The sequence below is a fragment of the Ambystoma mexicanum genome, chromosome 5q (assembly GCF_040938575.1).
Source record: "Ambystoma mexicanum isolate Mex_15411 chromosome 5q, UKY_AmexF1_1, whole genome shotgun sequence".
Lineage (NCBI taxonomy): Eukaryota > Metazoa > Chordata > Amphibia > Caudata > Ambystomatidae > Ambystoma > Ambystoma mexicanum.
Window position 1 is genome coordinate 1,284,291,428 of NC_090933.1, and position 15,468 is coordinate 1,284,306,895.

Consider the following 15,468-nt stretch of genomic DNA (forward strand, 5'->3'; position numbering starts at 1 on the left):
CAAAGTATATTGGAGAATGATTGCCGACAGACTAAGCATTAATGGCTGGGATACGGGCGGTACGGTTGTCTGAGTGAGTAACGGTTTTCACCTGCGCGATATTGGACTGGGGGCGGGACAGAAGCTATGGATGACGTATGCATCTACCCCCCAACACAGGCATTAACGGCACCGCCAAGCCTGCAGTGTGGCAGTGTGATAAGTGCTGGTACCCTATTTACCAGCACTTTTACAGGCACTTTTATAATGACCCCACCTTGTGCCCTCCCCAAAGAGTGGCCCCATCATTGTCCGTAAATGTGTTTGCTCATGGCAAACGGGATGACCCAGAGCATTTTATGTTTTTTTGTTCCGCCTTCGCTGTCTTAAGGAAGACATTTCTCTTCCCAATACTAAGGGCCTGGGGGATGAGACAAGTGCTAACAGCTTTTAGGTTTCTTTCATCAACTCCTGACATGTTTACTGCACAGTGTACTTATTCTTATATTGAAAATGTCCTCCAATTGAGAAGCCAGTTTTTGCAAATCAAATAGCGTATGGTTGTTTTATTTATTTTAAACATGTATTACTGATGTTTAATTGTATATATGTATTATTGATTATATGATATGGCATTTATAACGCACCTATACACAAGTGTTTTTTGTGTTGTACTCTTTGATGGAAATGTCTATTTTCAGAATAAAGAACGTAAAACTGAAGTGATTAGCAGGTTTGCAAGGCCATCGGGCCGGGAGCCCTAGAGGATTTTATACTGTAAATCTTGCCTGGTATATCCTGAAAGGTCATAGAGGTCCCTCTGTTTTATCTCCCGATTATATTTGATGAATTCCTTGGCCTCTTGCTTGCCATAAAGGGTAGTTATATAGGATTAACTTCACCCTATACATGTAAGGAAGTGTCAGAGCGAGTAGAGGGAGTCTGACAGCCCAATGAGTGCAAAGTAAGAGGAAGGAGTAGACATGAGCAGCATGTGCTGGCCACCAGCGCAGATGGCATCCCTTCCCAACTGCAGAGACCACAGGAGAGTGAAAGAGAGAAGAAGAGGGAGGGACTGGTGCTCACTGGAGCGCCTGGAGACTGCCACTGGGTATAACTTACCAAAGAGTGCTATGGGTCTGTTTAAGGATTACACGGACGATCATATGCTAGTAGCGGGGTTCTTACTGCATTTTAGGACACACAATCTTTTTTAATTCTACTTGTTACAAACATCAGTTTTTCCAACTCATTGTTTTTAGAATCCCCTCATTCCATTTATGGAAGTGGACCCTCAATGTCTCCCCCAAACTCCACCCTCAACCCATCTTCTAATTAAACCTTTCCCGCATCCATCATGTAGGGTTGGCGCGCTCTCGTTATTGGATTTTGGAATTCATTTTTTTAATAATCTGGGAGTTTTTGCTCTTTTTTGTTTCATTTTTCACGTTAGAAAAAAAATCATACTTGCGTATTTTCTGAACAGCAATAATCCAACTGCGATGAAGACCAAGATCACAACCATGGACACGACAAGCGCCGCAACGCTGACTCCTTTCTCCTCCTCTGTGGAATGAAAAGCAGAAAGAAGAGTTCTTGAGCAAACCGTAGGTGGTGCATATCACCAGCACTTCTCACTGGAGTGTACACTTCTCTGTGAATAATGGGCATTGGGAGCATGGATTCACCGGCACCGTTTATAGCTTTGACTAGCTGTGAACGGAGGATAGCACAGGGGCAAAGTGCTGGACTTGGAAGCAAAACCGTGCAGAGCAACAGAGGTTTGAATTCCAGATCCGTGCTTAGAAGCCAAACTCAGGTGGTAAAGCGTGTTATAAAAAACCAATCAAACAAACAAAAAGGTATCCAGCAATACAGACAGGGGCAATGAGTACGCAGGCTTTGGTAAAGACCAATTGTGTGAATGTCCCTGTATGTTACAATGGGTCTTTTTTTGTTGTTGCCGCCATTCCCCACCCGCAAGCCCCAGCCGGTAAAGCAACATTCTTCGTCCCTGAGTACAGATACATAACGGAGTGCTTTACAGAGATGTACAACAGTACAGATGTATAACGTAGCGCTTTACAGAGATGTACAACTCTACAGATGCATAACGGAGCGCTTTACAGAGGCAAAAACAGAACAGATGCATAAAGGAGCGCTTTACAGAGGTGTACAACAATACAGATGCATAACAGAGTGCTTTACACAGGTAACAACAGAACATATGCATAACGAAGCGCTTTACAGAGGTAACAACTGAACAGATGCATAACGGAGCGCTTTACAGAGGTAACAACTGAACAGATGCATAACAGCGCTTTACAGAGGTAACAACTGAACAGATGCATAACGGAGCGCTTTACAGAGATGTACAACCATACAGATGCATAACAGAGCGCTTTACAGAGGCGTACAACAGTACAGATGCATAACGGAGTGTTTAACAGAGGAGTAAAATAGTACAGATGCATAACGGAGCGCTTTACAGAGGTGTGCAACAGTACAGATGCATAACGGAGCGCTTTATGGAGGTAACAAGAGAACAGATGCATAGCGGAGTACTTTACAGCGATGTACAACAGTACAGATGCATAATGGAGAGCTCTACAGAGATGTACAACTTTACAGATGCATAACAGAGAGCTTTACAGAGGTGTACAACAGTACTGATGCATAACGGAGCACTTTCCAGGAGTAACAGAACATATAAAGCGGGGGTGGGATACAGAGGAGGGGAGCAGCTGTACCAGGTGGCGGGAAGGAGAGGAGTAGGCAGTGTCCATTGAGTCAGGTGGCGCGATGTGTGACGTGATGGACTAGGTGTTGAACCATGCCTAGTTGACCCAACAGAACCGATGCATAACAGAGCGCTTTACAGAGGCATCCAACTGTACAGATCCATAACAGAGCGCTTTACAGAGTTGTACAACAGTACAGATGCATAACAGAGTGCTTTACACAGGTAACAACAGAACATATGCATAACGGAGCGCTTTACAGAGGTAACAACTGAACAGATGCATAAGGGATCGCTTAACAGAGGTAACAACAGCACAGATGCATAATGGAGCGATTTATAGATGTGTACAACAGTACAGATGCATTACGGAGCGCTTTACAGAGGTAACAGAACAGATGTATTATGGAGCACTTTACAGAGGTGTACTAACGGAGCGTTATACAGAGCTAACAACGGTACAGATGCATAACAGAGTGATTTACAGAGGTGTACAACAGTACAGATCCATAATGGAGCACTTTACAGAGATGTACAACTGTACAGATGCAGAATGGAGCGCTTTACAGAGGCGTACAACAGTACAGATGCATAACGGACCGCTTTACAACAGTAGATATGCATAACGGAGCGCTTTACTGAGGTAACAACAGAACAGAGGCATAACAGAGCGCTTTACAGAGGTGTACAACAGTACAGATACATAATGGAAAGCTTTACAGAGATGTACAATTCTACAGATGCGTAACAGAGCGCTTTACCGAGGCGTACAACAGTACAGACGCATAACGGAGCGTTTTACAGAGGAGTACTAGAATACAGATGCATAAAGGAGCGATTTACAGAGGTGTACAAAAGTACAGATTCATAACAGAGCGCTTTACGGAGGTAACAACAGAACAAGTGCATAGCAGAGCACTTTACAGCGATGTACAACAGTACAGATGCATAATGGAGAGCTTTACAGAGGTGTACAACAGTACAGACGCATAACAGAGCACTTTCCAGAAGTAACAGAACATATAAAGAGGTGGTAGGATACAGAGGAGGGGAGCAGCTGTACCAGGTGGTGGGGAGGAGAGGAGTAGGCAGTGTCTATTGAGTCAGGTGGCGCAATGTGCAACGTGATGGACTAGGTGTTGAACCATGCCTGGTTAACCCGATAAATGGATGGAGTGGCCTCGCAAAAGATGCATGCATGAATGCATGGGCTCCAGTTCTGATAATGCCTCGGGTCATCCCCTGTCCACCACAACACATACCACACAACACACATATCAAAACACATGCCACGCAGCTCACATACCATAACACACATACCACACAATGGGCCTCATTACGAGGTGGAGGTAGCCATGCCTTTAATAAGGGCATGGCTACCCCCAAACTCGGGTCCGGGTCCCTTAAAAGGGGAATTACCAGGCCATTCTGACCTGGGCGGCCCGGTAATTCCCCTTTCGCGGGACGCGGAGCTGGTATGCCCCCATTCCCATTTGAGCCCCCATAGGGCTCGATGGGAATGGGGAGGATGGTAGCAGCGGTACCGTTCATAACGGTACCGTTGCTACCATCCTGTTCTGCTCACGTGTGCTACTCTGCACGCCTGGTCTGACCAGCTACCACCCAGTTCTGCTCGCGGGTGCCGCTCTGCACGCCTGGTTTGACCAGGCGTGCAGAGCGGCACCCACGAGCAGAACTCGCAATGTGGTCGTACAGTGAAAACGGCGCTGGCATCACTACCAGCGCCGTTATTACTGTACCGCCACTATCGTAAATAGGCCCAATGTGTTTACCACAAGCCTACACTCATAACACATACCACATTGTCCCCCACTCAGCCGGGTTCATTTGTTCCCCGCTCACCCAGACGCTCTGTTGCTCCCATCCCATAAAACAGGAACCAATGTGCGTCTAATTTGCCTTTAGTTACATTTAGTATTTAATTTACAAAAACATGAAGTGTCCACGTGTATATGCTATTTGCTAATACATGTTATTTTCATCCTCAATGCAAAGTTCTGAAGTTTTGAGCACTTCGAGCTCGCATGCCAAGTCTTGGGGCACATTGCGTCACCAGCGCCTCAGGAGCATCCGCCATTTTCCTCAGCTCTTATCTGTGCAATTAAGGTCCAGTCAGCATCTTGTTTTTGGCAGACAGAGATTTTCACAACAAGCTCTGTCCTGCCTGGTGCCAAGCCAGTCTACATTCAGCTGAAGAGGATAATCTGAATCTTTGTACTATACCCAAAAGCCTGAAGGATTTGACGGCAGACTATAAGAATCGGGGCGATTCCTTCTCTCTAATAGGCTGTGTTTTCATTGGTGGCTGGCTCCAGTCACTTCCTGATTTCCTCTCCATGAATTCCTTTGCCTTATCATGTTCCGATATAATTCTCTTGGGATGTCTGCACATTGGGGACTGCCCTCTTCTTCTAAAACTATCTCTGGGAATGGGGGGAATGCACCCACACCCTAAAGGAGTAACATATGTCACAGCCATTGTATCTTCACTTCTAAACCCTGAAGCTCTCCACATGAGTATGTATGGTTAGAGGTTGCAAACACTTTAATGTTAGGACAAATGTTAGGAAAAATGCAAATGAGCACAACACTCACATTACATTGTGTACTTATTGATGCAAACATACAACCTTTTAATGACCATATTCGTCAAATGTATGGTCTCAAAATGCTCTCTGATGTCATGCAAAGGGACCAGGAACCCTCATTGGAGCTATTTGTCCTTTTCCCTTCCTCATATGGGAATTTATACTGGAAGTGATCTTTGGAAATGAACACTGTAAAGCTTTAAAAAGAACCATTGCGACGAAATCACCACTGCTGTGCAGAAAAAGGATGAGTATCGGTTTCTAAACTTCTACCCAGCCCCAGCCTGCTACTAAGCCAGCAGTGACCTCAATCATAAAGGTGAAACAGGCACAACATGGATGGTATATCTCCTTCGGCTCTTAAGAGAGCATGGTCTGGGGCAGGTGTTGGGAAGGAGCCTACAACTTTCCTACTTTCCTACATTTACAAACTGACCCAAGCGCTTTACAATTTTTACAATTAGTCAAGACTTCTAAGCACTATAGCACTGCGAAAGCTTCTTTCATGCAAAAATAATCACACAGAGGTGTGGCCAGTCACTAAGTAAAGATAGTTATTTGCATCTTATATGTCAATCCCAATTATTAGTTGAATTAATTTGTAAAACTGTTGTACATTGTAAAATAGCTTTGTTCAAAACACACAGTAAAAAGCAGGCTCTCTGCCAAAGAGGAATGTGCTTGCACTAAGAATAGATCACAGAGTGCGTGTGCGGTGTTGCATCACTGAGTCGAAAGGCTTGAACAGAGAACGTGGTTGACCAACTGGTCCTGTCAATCACCGGCCAATGGGGACTAAAAAAGATTCAAGGCACGACAGAATACTATGGGAAAACAGGTTTTTTGTAGGAATTGCTGGACCAGATCAAATATAAGTTTATTGAGTTAAGTGCGGAGAGAATGGCGGGAAGATGTGTTTATGTATGAATGTTTATAACATAGTAAATTATGCTAAACAAGAGCGACAAATTATTCCTGCTAATGCAGCATTATGTTAAGTAGGGAACCTGACCATGCAACACTGGAGCCTCTGCAACATCCCTTGTATGGCAAGAAGAACAAGTTTGGAGAAGCTCTGCTGGTATCCAGTGACCAAGTGAAGGGTATTTAAGCCCCGGGCACAGCAAAGTATCCAGAGGACCTTGGAGGGAGCCAGCGACGACGACAGAATGCTGTCCTCAAATGGCAGATTCCTCAGCCATTTCCCCATTCCTCATGATCTGTAAAGATTAAAGTCTTGTCATCACCTGCAAGACAGCCTCATGACTTTTGATTCCCTAGAGGGGTGCATTTACTCTGGTTTATGGTGATTATGGGTCCCCTGTATTTTAGGGGTGCATCCCTGTAAAATGGGGCTCGCTTTCACAGGCTGCACTCTTCAAGGGGTGTGAGCCAGCACAAACGCATCCAAAACAACGATAGTATGTAGCAACATGAAAGGAATCTTCAATCAAGGGGCTATACAAATAAGATTTTAATTAGACTAAAATGACAGGAAACCTATTTAAAACACTAACAACACAGCCCTGTAAGCAAATACTGAGTGAATACAGACTTGGGGAGGAAGGGGCACGCTGGGTATTGAAGAACCAGGCTATGCAGGTCTTGCAGAAAAGTCAAACAAGTTCAAGAATATGGGCCTCATTACGAGGCTGGCGCTCCCGTAATTAAGGGTGCCGGTACAGGACCGGCACCGTTCATTACGGGATGCCTTATTACGTGGTCCCCTAGTGGGACCCGCACAGAACGTCTGGTCAGACCAGACGTCCTTTGCGGGACCCGCAAGGGGACCAAGGAGCTAATAACTGGCCAGTTGTTAACGGGCATGTTATTAGCTCCATCCCCATTCCCATTGAGCCCTATGGGGTCTCAAATGCGAATGGGGATGGGTTTTGTGGATGAGGAATTACCGAGTCCTCCAAGGTTGGAATGACCCAGTAATTCCTCATTCACAGAACCCGGTACTGGAACCCGGTATGGAGGCAGCCATGCCTTTATTAGCCATTCTCTTCTGGCTGCCTCCATACTCGTAATGAGGCTCTATGGGCCTCATTACACGGTAGGCGGTGGACCAAGGTGCTAATAGCACCTTGGTCCATGCCGGTAAAATACCGGCACCGCCTTGGTGGAAAGGGGAATTACCGCCCTATTCCAAGGTTGGCGGGGCGGTAATTCCCCCTTCCACCATTGCCCTTCCCCATTCCCATTTTTGCCCCATAGGGCATAATGGGAATGGGGAAGGTGCTAATTACGGTACCGCAAATTTGCGGTGCCGTAATTAGCACCAAGATCCCTTAGCGGGTTGGTTTTTAACGCCTGCTAAAAGCAGGCGTTAAAGTACCAACCCACTAAGGAACCTCGTAGTAAGGCGGTTAGGGTTAACGGTCACCAGTACCATTACTGGTGACCGTTAACCCTTACCGCCTACCGTTTAATGAGGCCCTATGTCTTTAAGGTTTAAGTCTTAGTTACTTACCTGTAACTGTATTTCTCCAGCATTGGTATCTTTCATAGATTTAGATGCTTGAATATTTTCCTGTCGTCAGACTGGGAATCCTCAGTGTTAAAAATAATTGCCAAAAATCCTTTATACATACATAGGGCCTCATTACACGGACGGCGGTAACCATGGCGCTATTAGCGCCATGGTTGCCGCCGGTATTTTACCGAGTCCGCCATGGTGAATGGCGGAATTACCGCCCTATTCCAAGGTGTGTGGGGGCAGTAATTCCCCATTCACCATGGCACTTCCCCATTCCTATTTTCGCCCCCATAGGGCTCAATGGGAATGGGAAGGTGGTAATTACGGTACCGCAAGTTGCGGTACCGCAATTACCTCAAAGGTCCCTTTGCGGGTCTCGTCCTTAACGGCTGGTAAAACCAGCCGTTAAGGTAGGGTCCCACAAAGGGACCTCGTAGTAAGGCGGTAAGGGTTTACCGGCACTGGTACACTTACCGGTACCGGTAAACCCTTACTGCCATCCGTGTAATGAGGCCCATAGATTTCATAGAAATGCATGTACATAACCAATTATGGCCTATGGCCTATGAGCCATTCCATTGTGTAGTCCCTCCACTTCACTTTGGCCCTATTTGGGCCCAACCAAAGTGGTGGCAGGGCTTAAGCTCCGACACAGTCAGCCATCTTGGCTCACAGCCAGCTCTGCCACCAGCTTTGACACACTCCTACCTGACGGTTACAAGATCCTCTCCATGCCCAGGCCTAACCGTGCAGGGGGTGGTGTTGCCCTTATCTTCCCTGAGTGGATTCCTGCCAATGTCATTCCTACGCAGACCTACTCCTCCTTTGAATGTCTTGTCTGCCGACTCTCTCTCTCTCCCAGCCATTCCCTTACCCTGGCTACTATCTATCGGCCACCTGGTCAAATTTCCTCCTTCCTCTCTGAGTGGGCTGACCTCTCCTCCTCACTCCTGTCCTCAACCACTCAACTCCTCTTTCTTGGCGACTTCAACATCCACCTTGATGCCTCCAGTCCCCCCACTGGTCTCTTTCGTGACCTCTGCGACTCTCTCTCACTCTCTATTCTCCCGTCTGGGCCTACTCACTCTGCTGGGCACACTCTTGATGCTCTGATCTCTTCTGACCTTCCCCTCTCCGTCCCTCTCTCCACTCCTCTCTCCTGGAGTGATCACTTTCTCCTATCCTCCCACCTCACCCTCCCTACCCCACAGGCAAAGCCACCCTCTTCACTGCCACCCACCTTCTCGGTCATCCGACCCATGAAGCGTGTGTCAGTTGAGGCTTTCGCTGCTACCTTCTCGCCCCCCCCTGCCCCTTCGGCTGACTCCCACCCTGACACAGCCCTCTCCATGCTCCACTCTGCTATATCTGTTACTCTTGATATCCTTGCCCCCGTCATGAGAATCCGCCTGAAGCCCAAAGCCAAATGTAACTCCTGGTATGACTCGGATCTCGTCACCCTAAAACGCAAGTGCAGGGTTGCCGAGAGGAAATGGCGTGCTTCATGTTCATCCTCTGACAAACTGGCCTGCCGCCTGCTCCAAAGGCAGTACCGGCTCTCCGTTCTCACCAAGAAGAGAGCCCTTATCCAAGCCCACATCTCTGCGGCATCAAACAACTCCGCCAAGCTCTTTAAAATCTGCAAGGAGCTGGCCAACCCTGTTGCAGTCTCTACCTCTCCTGTCCCCTCCCAGGCCCTCTGCACTGCACTGGCCTCTCACTTCATCTCAAAAACTCAGGACATCCTGTCCTCGCTCTTCTCCTTTCACCTCCCTCCCTCCCTTCCCGGCTCTTCCTCTGGCCCTTCTGCAGTCATCCCTCCTCCCTCTTTCTCTGCCTTTCCACCTTTCTCTGCTGACGAGGTTTCCAGACAAGTCCGATCAATGAAAGTCTCGTCTAAACAGGTTCACCCCTGTTCCTCCAAAACTATCAAGGACCACATCGACTCCCTGGCTCCTGCCCTGGCTGACTTTTGCAACCACTCCTTCGCCTCTGGAGTCTTCCCTTCCCCCCTCAAGCACTCCCTTGTGCACCCTCTTCTCAAGAAACCCTCTTCCGACCCCTCCTGCCCGGCTAACTATCGCCCTATCTCCATCACTCCCTTCCTGGGCAAGCTCCTGGAGAAACTGGCCATCTCCCAGCTTAACCTCCATGCTGAATCTGTTGGTAGTCTTCATGACCATCAATCTGGCTTCAGAGCTGCCAGAAGCACGGAAACTGCTCTCCTGAACATCCGTGAAGACCTGCTCTTGAACCTCGATTCCAACACTCCGTGTGTTCTCATTCTGCTCGATCTCTCCTCTGCCTTTGACACTGTCAACCATGCCTTCCTGCTCAACCGTCTCCGGGAAAACCTGGGTATCACTGGTCAGGCTCTGGCGTGGCTGACCTCTTTCCTTTCAAATCGACCCTCCCAGGTCCAACTGGGGTCCTTCCTCTCCGACATCTTTTTCTCCACCTGTGGTGTCCCCCAGGGATCTAATCTCTCTCCCTGGCTGTTCAACCAGTATCTGGCACTCCTTGCCCACCGCATCGCCGCTCTCTGCCCTAATTTCCAGTGCTATGCGGACGATACCCAGCTCATTTTCAGGCTACCCTCAGCCTCCCCCTCTCCTTCCCTCATCTCTGACTGTCTGTCTGCTATCCTAGAATGGTGTGCCGCCAATGACCTCTGCCTTAATGCCAGTAAGACTGAGATTCTACTCATCGGTACTCCCACTCCCTCCTTCCCTGCAGCTCTCTGGCCTGCCTCCCTTGGCCCCCTCCCTGCTCCTACCTGCAAGGCAAAAAACCTTGGGGTCATCTTCGACTCCACACTCTCCTTCTCTCCTCATATTTCTGACGTCGCCAAGAGGTCACACTACCATCTGCACCTCCTCAGAGGTATTCCTCCCTTCCTCTCCTTCCCCCAGTAGCTCACTGTCTCCCGAGCCCTGGTTCTCTCGAAGCTGGATTACTGTAACAGCCTCTATCTTAATCTGCCTGCCTCCACTCTCCGCCCTCTGCAACTCATCCAGAACAGAACTGCGAGACTTGTCCTTGGCCTCAAGCCCAGGGATCGTATCTCTCCAGGACTGAAATCTCTACACTGGCTCCCAGTGGCTGCGAGGATAAAGTTCAAAACCCTCTGCATTGTCCACAAGGCCTTCTGGGGCCTGGGTCCTAAATACCTTCAACTCTCTCTTCCCAAATATCTTCCTTCCCGAGCCCTTCGCTCATCTGCCTCCAACTCCCTCAGGGTCAGCCGCTTCTCGAAGCAACGAGCTGGGGGTAGATCTCTCTCCGCGGCAGGGGCCTCCCTCTGGAACAGCCTTCCTGCCTCCCTGAAACTCGAGGAGAACCATCTTCGGTTCCGGAAGCACCTCAAAACCTTCCTCTTTGCTTCTGCTTTCTCTTTCCCTCTCCCCTGCTGAACAGCTAATATTCTTCACTGAAACTGCACTGATGATCCTGCAACTGGACCTCTCTAAACTGCCTCGGTCCTGGGCCCAGCCACTCTCCACTTGCACTGATGCCCTGGAACCCCTCTGCACTGCGGGACTGTCTCTGTATCCCTACAGCCCCCCCCCTCCCCAGCACTTGTTCTACACTTACCTTGCACTTGCCACCAGCTGACCATATTTTTTTATTACTTTACGCCACTTACCTTGTACTGCACTTCCCCCCCCCTCCCCTTCCCCTTGCACTTTTCCCCCTCCCCCACCCCTGCACTTGCGCTGTCTGAATGACACCTGGCCTAGTAGGATCGTTGTCTGTCTCCCCTTGTTCCTCCCCTCCCTGCCTCGTCGCGCCTTGAAACACCTGTGTATAGGCGCGTTACAAATACCATATCATATCATATCATATCATATCTTCAGATTTTGAACCATAAGGACTACAGTATTATGGAAGCTGAGCGTAGGAGCAGCCTCTTAGGAGAGGCGGGTGGGCGCATGTGAGTCTATGAAAGATACCAATGCTGGAGAAATACAGTTACAGGTAAGTAACTAAGACTTCTCCAGCATTGGATCTTTCATAGATTCAGATACTTGAATAGAATACCAAGCAGTTAAAACCATGCCACCATCATGAATATATGTGTACAAATGCAGAAAATAACAATATTTCTGACCAAACCTTTACCATACAGCAACACAACAGTTACATACTCAAGGAAAGGTGGGAAAGGAGGCTGGTCCTACCTTACACAAAGAGGTGGCGGAGCACTACCTGGCCAACTGCAGTTTCTTTGTTGGTATCTTCTGTCAGGCAGTAGTGCTTAGCGAACGTGTGCAGAGTGCTCCAGGTGGCGGCTCTGTCCTTCAAGGCTACCTCTGCATGGAACGCTGATGACGCTGCTCTCCCTATGGTGGAGTGACCTGGAGGCTGCTTAATGAGGGGGTCGCCTCTTGCTTGATGGCAGTGGGTGATGCATGACAAGACCCGGTGTGCCAGGCCTTGTTTGGAGATATGCTGGCCCTTTGTGCGGCTAGAAACGGCAACGAACAGTCTGTTAGAGGAGCGGAACTCCTTTGTTCTCTGCAAATAGAATTTCAAAACTCTAGCCACATCTAGAGAATGTAGTGTTCTTTCTGCCTCAGAGGTATGATTCTGGAAGAAAGCTGGAAGGACAATGCGCTCTGCGAGTGTCATTTCCGATAAGACTTTGGAAAGAACTTAGGATGTGTCCTCAAAATGACTCGGTCCTTATGGAACAACATAAAGGGAGGTTCGGAAGACAAAACTTGCAACTCACTGATCCTCCTGGCCGATGTGATAGCTATCAAAGGCCGTTTTCCAAGATAGGAATTTTATATCACATCTGTGAATGGGTTCGTAAGGAGGTTCCATGAGGGCTGTTAATACGGTGTTCAGACTCCATGTGGGGCCTGGTGTGGGCGTAGGTGGGAAAGTTCGCAACAAACCTTTCAGCAATATTTTTAAAGACGGAAGAGAAAGCAATGACTGCAACTCAGGAGTGGTCGTGTATGCTGCTATGGCCGATAGATGGACTTTGATGGAAGACAGTGAGAGCCCTGCCTTAGCCAAATGCAACAGGTAAGGCACAATCTGCTTGACCGATGCAGTGAGAGGATTAATCGCAGATATCTCACACCACCTGGAGAAGCGAGTCCACTTCCGGATGTAGGTGATTCTTGTAGAAGGAGCTCTTGAAGCCCTGATTATATCCCAGCAATCCATCGGGAGATTTAGATTCATCAGTTTACGTGCTCAGGAACCAAGCCTTGAGGGACAGGCTCGCTGGATCGTGGTGGAGAACCTTGTGGTTCTGCTGCGTCAATAGATACTGATGCGCCTTGAGGCGAACCGGGGGCCATCGGGATAAATGCTGTAGAGTTGAGTACCAGACCTGTCACGCCCAGTCTGGTGCTATTATGATCATTGAACAATTCTGCTCCTTCAGCCTGCGTACCACCCTCGCTAAGAGGGGAAAGGCATATAGGAATTTCCCGTCCAATCCATTGAGAAGGCATCTCCTATGGACTGATGCCCTGGGTATCTTGAGGCGAACACTCGACATTTCCTGTTGGCCCTGGTGGCAAATAGGTCGATCTGTGGGTGGCCACATACGGAGAAAATCTGTTGGACTTCCTTTTCGTCTAGCTCCCACTCGGGAGATGACGTGTACTCTCTGCTCAGTTTGTCCGCTAGGACATTGTCCACGCCCGGAAGGTGTTCCGCCTTGATTTGTACTCTGTGGTTCAAGGCCCATGCCCATAGCAGCTGAGCTTCTTGTGACAAGATCTCCGATCTTGTGCCCTCTTGCTTGTTCGTGTAGTGTATGGAGGTCGTATTGTCTGTCTGGATGGTCAGTACCTGTCCAGCTACTACAGGAAGGAAGGCTTTCAATGCCCAACGTATGGCCCTGAGTTCCAGCACATTGAAGTGGAGTTGGGCCTCCTGGGCCAACCAAGTGCCCTTGGTTTGGGGGTTCGCTAGATGAGCCCCCCAGCCCGATAGGGACGCGTCTGTCTTCAACAGAAGGGCCGATGTTGGCATCTGGAATGGCATTCCTTGCAGCAGGTTCCGAGGAGTATTCCACCATCGAAGTACCTTGTGTACTGTCGTTGGTATCTGGATGACATCCTCCCAAAAGACTAGAGCTTGTTTCCATTGGTGGTCCAGGGCCTCCTGAACAGGTCTCATGCGGAGTCTACAATTTGGTATGAGAAATATACACGAGGACATCATGCCCAGGAGGGATTTGAAAGAGGGTACCGATGTTGTCTTTCTTCCTAGGAACCATGAGGTCAACCGGAGAAGAGCCGTTACTCTGTCTGTCAATGGTCTTACCCTGGGAATACTGTTATCGAACTTGGCTCCCAGGAAAAGAACTGTCTTGCTGGGAATCGGGCAGGACTTTGTGTCGTTTATCGAGAAACCTAACCTTTTTAGTAGATTTATAGCCTTTGAAACTGCCAAACGAGCGCTTCTGACAGAGCTTGCTCTTATCAACCGGTCGTCCAAATATGGAAAGACTTCTGTTCCTGTCCTTCCGAGTTTTGCTGCTACGGGTGCCAGACATTTGGTAAACACTCTTGGTGCCGATTTCAGCCCGAACGGGAGCACCTGAAATTGGAAATGAAGGTCTCCTACAGCGAACCTGAGGAACTGCCTGTTGGCAGGGTGGATCGGAATGTGAAAATATGCATCTTCCAAGTCTAGGGTGGATAAGAAGAAGTCTCTGTTCAGCCATGGTAGCACTCCTTGAAGGGATATCTTCTGGAATTCGATGCGTTTGATGTATTTGTTGAGCGCTCTTAGATCCAAGCTAGGTCTCCATTGGCCGTTTTTCTTTTTGATCAAGAAGAAACGGGAGTAGAACCCCCTTCCCTTCTGAGAGTAAGGAACTGGCCCTATCGCTGCTTTCCACAGAAGCCTTTGCACCTCGGACATGACGTGCTCCAACATATGCACCTTGCGAGGGGTAGGAGACAGGAAGGGGGGTAGGTATAGGAAGTTTATGGTATGGCCCTCGCGGACCCTCGCGGACAACCTGCAACACCCACTTGTCCGATGTTATCGACTGTCAGTGTGGGAGAAACTGGCTTACCCTTCCCCGCACCGGGGTGTGACGTTGAGGAAGATCCAAATTTTGGGCTGAACCACACCTACCTCTCTGGGAATACTTGCTGGAGGATTGGTACTTGTTGTCTTGGTATGTGTTTCCTTGTGACTTTTGACCATAGGAAGAACGGTTATATCCTCTGTACTTCGAGGATGAGTCTCGAAAGGGACGAAAAGACCTACGGTCCTTATCTTTGTGTTTTAAAGAACTGATGGCTCAGGCTGTGTCCATGTCCGTTTTGATTCCTTTCAACTGGTCATCCATCTTTTTACCAAACAACTCCTGCCCGTCGAAGGGCATGTCTAGTATCTGCGCTTGGACATCCGGTCTGAAGTTTGTCACCTTCATCCCAGCCGGCATCTTCAGAACGGTGCCGTGGGCCAACTGTCTGAAACCTGACTCAGCCACATCAACTGCTACGTCAATCATGTGGTCCGACGTCGCCTCTCCGTCCGCTAGAATTGACTTGGCTTCTTCCTGAAGCTCCATAGGTAGCTGCTTGGCCAGCTTGGACATGTAAAGCTATAGTTCACGGTCGAACTGCGCTGTCATGGCCAGCGCATTGCCTGATCTAATAGTGAGGGAAGCT

The 15,468-nt window shown here is 48.6% G+C and overlaps 1 protein-coding gene across 1 annotated transcript in view; it reads right to left on the minus strand.

Moving 5' to 3' along the window:
- LOC138498389 (tapasin-related protein-like) overlaps positions 1–15,468 on the minus strand; it is a 284,319-nt gene that overhangs the window by 117,401 nt on the left and 151,450 nt on the right. The window contains exon 4 of the mRNA XM_069622162.1: positions 1,447–1,545. Within this exon, the coding sequence (XP_069478263.1) occupies positions 1,447–1,545 (99 nt within the window). The remainder of the gene's footprint in view (positions 1–1,446; positions 1,546–15,468) is intronic.